Source organism: Saccoglossus kowalevskii, chromosome 2, assembly GCF_978046115.1.
Source record: "Saccoglossus kowalevskii chromosome 2, keSacKowa6.1, whole genome shotgun sequence".
Lineage (NCBI taxonomy): Eukaryota > Metazoa > Hemichordata > Enteropneusta > Harrimaniidae > Saccoglossus > Saccoglossus kowalevskii.
Window position 1 is genome coordinate 8,927,298 of NC_140642.1, and position 8,234 is coordinate 8,935,531.

Consider the following 8,234-nt stretch of genomic DNA (forward strand, 5'->3'; position numbering starts at 1 on the left):
TTTGGATATTTCACTTCTAAGAAGATAACATAACATCACTGGATCACATTCAGTTGCCACCTTATGGTACTTTTTCGGCTGATAGTAAACAATAAACTGTGTGTGGTTAACAAATACGGAAGAAGTATTCGGAATTTCAGTTTGAAAGTCATTATAATGTTCGTGATGATATATTGATTCTTACAAGATTTCAATTTTTTTCTACCTGACTGATTATGATCGATAATAAAGATATAACACTATACATCACATGGAGAACATCACATGGATACGTGTGCATAGAATTATTACTTGGGTACTATATACAAATGTACAGGTACCGGTATATGCTGAAATCAAACACCCAGTGTGCTATCATTGTAGCAGTTATTTTTATACACGCCCCTAATATTCCTTAAGGTTTGCTCCGTCCTACATAACCAGCAAGTTGAGTAACTATTTCCATGCCTCACATGAACATAAAAAGTGTGTGAACATTAGGGGCACAGTCCGCGTAGTACTGTCCTAAATCATTACATACATGTATCTCTTCATTTATCTGTTACTGTTAATACGTACGGGCTTATCCCGGACACTCGGCACAACGTGGGAAAGCATGGGGTTACTGCTGGTTATGGTCCCTGCTACTGATCACAAGTCTCTATACTCTGTAGTTATTGTATGCCACACATATAAAGGCAAGTGATCTCTGAAGTCATAACATTTTGATCATTACAACAATATTAATTAAGTGCTGAGCATGATGAATTCCCTAAATTACTAAATATACTACCTTCAACATCCTTTCCAATACCCATTTAACTGGCTGTAAGCATTTTGAATACCTGTTGTTTTCGCACACTAGTTTAGGTGGCCCTAAACACCCTTTTTAGTGACCTCAAGTTCTGAAATGGCAATGCTCATACAAACGTGCAGTACATGCATGCATGCGTTAGAGTTGACTTGGTAATCAGTATTGTCATATACACAACATGTACGTATAGTCATGATCTAACAGAAAAATCATAGTACCCTGAAAGCCAATAACCGACAGGGTTCTAGATAGCTCAATGATCAGCAAGTTTCTCAGATCGAATGTTGTGCGAGCTGTGTTCGAACCTAACATTTGCGGTTTCTTCTTGCACAGTGAAACTGTCAGTGTTGCATATTGATATGTTATCTGTATAAAAGTACTATTTTTTTTTACACGAGAACAAAGATTTGATAAAATGAGTGTGACCCAAAAACAGGACATTTAGTGTATATAAAGCCGGAAAAGTACTAGGATTAGGCCAGACTACAAGGACTCTGCAGACTTAAAACCCCACCCTAGACTGGCACAGTCGGGCGATTATTTTGTGTTTGTAGTTTAAATAAATCACCCCGACTGGTTTATTCTGCATGGCCATCTATCTCAACGGGTAATTATGTTAATGATTGTTCTAATTGACAATCATCTAAGCCAATCACAACGTCCATTTAACTGACCTCTGACCGAGAAGACGTCGGCTGATTATAGCAGCCAATAAAAGAAAATTTCACTACATCTAGAAACTACATTAAAACCTACGTTTTATAGTTTCTATGCTACATTCCAAGTCTATTTACAACGACTACGACAAACTTGAATTTCAACGTGCTGCCATGTTGGGTCTGCAGTGTGACCTTTACCATGTTGACCTCATTATTCACATATTTCTGCGCCCACCTCATTACAATATGTGCATTCATGAATATTTAATAGCAATGAATTTCCTACAGAATAAACCAGTCGGGGTGATTTCGCTCTAACACCTCCATTGTGCGATTTTTTAAAATTTTATTTAAGGCCACACTGATTTAATTTTATGGATGACATCCTCTGAAGACCCCAAAACTAATGCGAGAGGGCGAAAAAAAAAAATCTTGCCAAAAAAAAATGCTGCTAAAACCACAGGACTACGGAGCTGTTATTACGAATTGGACCACAGTGTATCAAAAAAACAACAAGTCTTGATTTGAAGGAGGCACATGTTGATGTACACATCTCGTACTACAATACTGTCACAGGTATCACCTTTGATTTTGAAAAGGCAAGTGGATAAGGCAGGTGTTAGCTTTGCCAAAGACATACACATCAACTCAATAATGAAGAAAAACTTACTGTGTTGTATTGAAAAAAAAAAATTTAATTAAAATGAACAATAAGTTTGTCAACAGCAACCTGGAAATTAACTATTACTGACTGTAATATTACAAAATATTACTGACTGTGTGTGCAAGCAAATTATCCAAATCAGAAAATGAAAAAAAAAATAAGAAACTTTTCTTTACCCCGAAAGGGGACTTCGGCCGAGGAGCTTCCGCTGCTTTCGTTGCAGTTTTGTCGACTTCAATGCGAACAAAGCAACCAAACTGACTTGTCGCCTGACCAACTTTTAGGCCACCATACACCTCCACTTCTCTCCCATTTCTCTCATCATTGCAGAAGCAACACGGGACAGCCACTACAATAGGACAATATGTCCTTAAAGTTGTCTGGGCAAAACTCGCTTGCCGCTACCTCCGTTTTACCCCTTAACTTGTATGCTCACATATTTTGGTGGTGTGGTCACCACGTTTGATCACTTATGACAAAATTGGCACGTTTTGTGACAATCTCCTTCCCATAGGTCTTTGCGCTTTACGTAACGTGCATCTAACTGTGCAGAGTTTGGTTTTGAGGTAGTCCATAACGAGTTTTACGTCAAGTCGGCACTTTGCGACAATACGAGTCGGCAAGTTCCGGACAGAAAACCGATCTGTGGAGACTCGTCGTCGGATATTTGTTTTTTTTTGGACAGGCGAAAACTAATACGCGCGCGCGCGCGCGCGCGGATGTTATCCATAAAATTAAGTCTGTGTGGCCTAAACTACAAAAAACAAATTAATCGCGGTGGCTGCGCCAGTCTAACCCCACTCCTACATTTCTGTGACAAGTCCTTCTCACAATACGCCTCATCTGTTCAGAATTTATACACCAGAGGAGTACTTGTGATTCAGGAGAAATGATAAATTTTGATGAAATTTTGGCTGCTATCTTGAGTCTGATCACAAAAATTAATGGAATAGTTAGAGATCTATTTGGATTCAGTAATTTCGTGAATCACATTATGTTTGAGAGTAATACCACATAACAAATTAGTGTACTTCAAAATTTAAGTATGTGCAATACACTCACTGCAGATCATTCCACACTTGTAAATTCGCTCAGTCAGTTTAAAGACTATTGCAATTTTACATATGATAAAAAAGGTTAATACATTATACAGCTAACAAGGAAGATAACGCATGGTATGATTTAATTCAGTATTGATATTTTGTTCTTGCACTATGCACTCGAAAAAATATCAATGCTTCTCGCAATATCTCCTATAATGGCCCAGAAAAACCTCTGAATATATATATTAATGCATGCAAAACAATGTACAGTAAGGATAAAACAAGTCCAAGCACACAAATTAAATCCCCAAGTTTTATTTATTTCAAAAAATGAAATGTGCAGCATTTAGTGATTTTCCCTGACAACCTCAAATTTACACACAAGCTAGTATTGTCAATCAGTATAATCAGAGTGAAAAACATGCATATACGAACATTAAACCTACATGTTGCATATTCATACAAATGCGGTGTGTTTATTGTATCCAAAATAAATTGACAGTGTTGAATATAATTTGAGTGCAAACTACCCTGGAATTCCTATAAACCCTGTAGTTCTTGCTGTAACTGGCCATGACATTCAATTAATCACATGATTTGACACGTACTTTTGAAATTAATGTTATGAACAATTTGTATTTTCAATTTGACAAGATTGCATTATGGCTTGTTGTTAAACACTGATGTGAATAGAAATATAAACTAGACTCAAACTTCTTGTAATAGAAATAAATGTTGTACTAAGCCTAAGTTTTCATTACAACAAAAAACGAGGTGCAGATTTCAGCATTAAAACATTCTTCTTGATAGCTACTTTATTTTTTCTCGTCAATTTCAGGATGAATCTTTTCTTTGCTTTCATAATCAATTTTGCCAGCTGAGTAGAACTGCAAAAACAATAGTAAACATGAATACATGCACACACTGATGGTTGTCGACCCTAACCTCACATTGACACTTGTTTTCAACCATTTTCCCTCACTGCAAGATGATTTTCAACCATTTTCCCCACACTGACATTGATGGTTTGGAACCATTTTCCCTACACTGACACATGTTTGTTGGCAACTATTTTCCCCCACACTGACACATGTTTGTTGGCAACTATTTTCCCCACACTGACACATGTTTGTTGGCAACTATTTTCCCCACACTGACACATGTTTGTTGGCAACTATTTTCCCCACACTGACACATGTTTGTTGGCAACTATTTTCCCCACAATGACACATGTTTGTTGGCAACTATTTTCCCCACACTGACACATGTTTGTTGGCAACTATTTTCCCCACACTGACACATGTTTGTTGGCAACTATTTCCCCCACACTGACACATGTTTGTTGGCAACTATTTTCCCCACACTGACACATGTTTGTTGGCAACTATTTTCCCCACAATGACACATGTTTGTTGGCAACTATTTTCCCCACACTGACACATGTTTGTTGGCAACTATTTTCCCCACACTGACACATGTTTGTTGGCAACTATTTTCACCACACTGATAATTTACAACCATTTCCCCACACTGACATTGATGGTTTGGAACCATTTTCCCCACACTGACAATTCACAACCCTTTCTCCACATAGGTCATATATGGAAGTAATGTTGAACTGTAAAGCTTAGCAATTTAAATTTCATGAAACAAAATTTTCTAATCGTTACCATACAAGTATCAAACAATGAGCACAGATTTTAATTACACGTCTGAACCTAACAATACATTGGGTATTTATGGTTTATACCATCAAACATGCAACATTGACCAAGTAAGTTAGAAATAGTTTGCAAAATCACTAGTTCAATACAGATCTCTTGTAGAATTGAATACAAGTGCCTTGATTCAAAATGGAAAAAAATTCCAGCTGACTTAACACTGACAATGCCACAATACATATGGTTTTAGTAGTCTGGATGTCAACATGCTAAAAAATGATAACTCAAATGTATGAATTAAAGAGTTATTGACTGACTGACCTTAATATTTTCATTGGGCTTGATCTTCTTCCAGGGGTGTGGGTTATTCTTCTTGTCCCATCTGGCGCCCCGAAAGGAAGATATATCAATAAATATGTTAATAATGTAGTGAAAGCCATGGGCAAGATCAATAGTTGTTGGGGCAGGCTTAAGCAATGTTGATCCCTTCCTTACACAAGATTCCTTAAAATTAGTTAGTACCCAGGCAAAACATGCCACCAAAATCTTAGAAACGCATAATACTAAGAAAATCGGTATGAATCATACGACTTGGGATCAGACACTGCATATGACATGCAGATAGCATGAAGAAAGTATTCAATTCAATGCTATAATAAAAAGATATACTACACTGGTGATATGGGTAGGGTTAGGGGGGTTTAGTTTATTATAAATATTTATCAGTGAGAAAAAGCATTTGAGAACTAGAGCATCCCAAGCAGATCTGCACAAATAAGGTAATGAGGCAATTTAACAGTATTTGCCTTGAACTTTGAAGTGCATAGAGCACAGAAAGTGTTAGAAGGATCACATAGTGGTCAGTCAGAGTTCAACATCCTTGTGCCCATTTACTTCTAATAAATAAAAGCTCATAAAAATTAATTTTCCTACTGTCCATCCATGCAAACAATAAAACCCACTGGTACTATTTCATGCATGTGATTAGTCTGGCTAACTACAAGTGAAGAATGATTCATTGCTCGTGAACATTCCAAGGGATCTTTATGAGCACAGTCATAAAACTCATCTCAACATACAATGTTACACAGGAAATTAAACTGTACATGCTTCAACAGCCAACATTGCACAATATTGCCCCCCCCCCCCCCATCATTAAACTAGGATTTGCTATCAACAACAGGTGTTTATGCCCGTGTTGGTGGTGGTGCATATTTCAAGCTGGTATTGGAGATAAGAATATGCAATATTAAATACGCCAATATTAACAGAGCATTATGAGTAACTAATTTATAATGAATAATGGGACATGCTAACAGTTCACTAGAATATATTCAACTTACTATATCTTCTAAATAATACTTTACTCACTGCAAACGCACATTTTTTTTTTGTAGGGTGGATTATTAATTTATTTGTTCATACCAGAAACACTAAATTTTTAAATTAGCAAATTCAATGTACAACCTTGAACTTAAACCCAAGTATATTCACAGTAGTGTTCGGTACACGTTATCAGTCTGATTGGAAAATACAGACTAAACAGCATTGTCAACATTTGATAAGCCATAAAACCTAGAGGTAGCTGAATTTATGAACCATTTTGTGTCAGCCGAGTATGCCCTCCAAGTACCAGTTAAACATGCTCATCAAAGTATATTGCCTTGAGCAGGGAGACTATAGCAAACAACAATACATAGATGTAAGTGTATAGAAGATGTATAAAAGGTACTTACACTGCATCAGGATCAGTAAACGCCAATCTTGCCAAGTACAAAGTAGCACCTACAACACCCAAGCCTACACAGCCCAGCAGTGGAATCAGCTAATAAATACAAACATAGCAATGAAAATTTGTGTGTACAACAATATTTATATCACCAGAACTTCAGCTAAAGCTATCTGAACAGATTCAATTTTGTCACATTTCTACACATTAATAAAGCATATATTTATGATTCTGTTGGATCACTAAGCACAGTACAGTACATGCCCACTGCCCTGCAAAAATCAACAATTCTTGTATACACATAAATCATTAATCCTTGATAACAAACAGACCCAACTCTTGCATACTGAAATGAAGCATTTCAGCTATGTTTCTGGATCTATACACTGATTAGAATTTGGAAGCCAAAATAAACATTTAGAAATTTATACACACATCAATACTAATAAGTACATTAAGATAATTGTTGAATGAAAATAAATCCAACAAGATAAATTATTTATGGTAAAATATATATAATGTAAACTTGCATGGTGGGTGGGTCTGAGCAAAAGATGGTGTGAATCATGAAATGGATATCATCACTATGAATAAGTTTCTATTACAAATCTTTAATAACCAGCAACCTGCAACCACACCTGCAGCCCGTGTTTTGATGCTGCCACGTGGGTGCATTTGTGTGGGCTTGCATTTGACCACAGCCTAATAGACTAGCAACACCACGCCTATTGTTTAATGTGATAATCTGGCTTATCAGAGGTCCTATTACTGGGTTTGTACAGCAGCATTTTATTTGGACAAAACTTTTGCTCCTCCCACCAATTAATAGGACATTATCTGATAAGTTAATTTGGTTATGGCTAAACATGATCTGAATTTTGGCAATATTAGTTTCGCAAATCACCATACCATAATAAAAACAAGCAACTTATTTTTGCAACAGATGAAAACGATTCAGGAATCTTTCGAGGTTTGCAAGAATTTCATTGACTTAGAATCCTGTCCCTGCTTGTACTTTGCGTATATGAATATATAATTAGTTAAATATTTATCCTGATTTTGACTTATGTTGCACATTTTGGAACTTCGGACGGCGGACGGGTATTTGTCTTTACTTGGACAGTTCATTTGTGTGGTACTTTCCTCATTTCTTTGGTCGTTGGATTATTATTATTTTGTTTATTTGTAAGTTGGTTTAATCACACAAACGAACGTGGCACGCATATATGAAAAGAACACCGCGCAGCAAGTCAGTATATTATTAGTTGGTAATTTGACCTTTACTTGACCTTACCCCAATATACACACATAGAAAAAGTGCAAGCATTTTGAACCAGGGAAACTGTACGTGTAATCCCAAACAGACAAGTAAAATGCTAAATGCATAAATGCTTCCATCAAATTCCCATGGTTAGAACGAAATGTGCATGCAAGTCGCACTTGTTCTGTCAGCACACACACGTCACGAACTTTTGTTTCAGCGCATAAATAAATTACTGACTACAGTAGGTTGCACACTAAATAAATACTTACGGCAGTGTGTCGCCTGAGTGATTTTATGCTTAAGCCAATCATACTGACCAAATTGCGAAGAGAAAAAGTGTACTTTTCTTTAACTACACAAGTTAGAAGAGACAACTGGCAACGCAATCCCAATATGGCGGATTGTTGCAGAGATGACTCCC

The 8,234-nt window shown here is 36.7% G+C and overlaps 1 protein-coding gene across 1 annotated transcript; it reads right to left on the reverse strand.

The window, feature by feature from the left end:
- Positions 1 to 3,458: 3,458 nt before the first annotated feature.
- LOC100370168 (cytochrome c oxidase subunit FA4-like) lies at positions 3,459 to 8,234 on the reverse strand. The gene is made up of 4 exons (XM_002737925.4): positions 8,083 to 8,234; positions 6,557 to 6,645; positions 5,142 to 5,202; positions 3,459 to 4,046 (listed from the first exon to the last, which is right to left on the reverse strand). Exons 1-4 carry the CDS (start codon positions 8,122 to 8,124, stop codon positions 3,975 to 3,977), a joined length of 264 nt encoding a protein of 87 aa, XP_002737971.1. The 5' UTR covers positions 8,125 to 8,234; the 3' UTR covers positions 3,459 to 3,974.

Coding starts and splice junctions, on each gene's coding strand:
- LOC100370168 (XM_002737925.4), bottom strand. CDS start 8,124: ATGATTGGCTTAAGCATAAAATCACTCAGGCGACACACTGCC. Junction 6,646..8,082: donor CACTCAGGCGACACACTGCC/GTAAGTATTTAT, acceptor TGTATTTATTAG/CTGATTCCACTGCTGGGCTG. Junction 5,203..6,556: donor TTTACTGATCCTGATGCAGT/GTAAGTACCTTT, acceptor TCGGGGCGCCAG/ATGGGACAAGAAGAATAACC.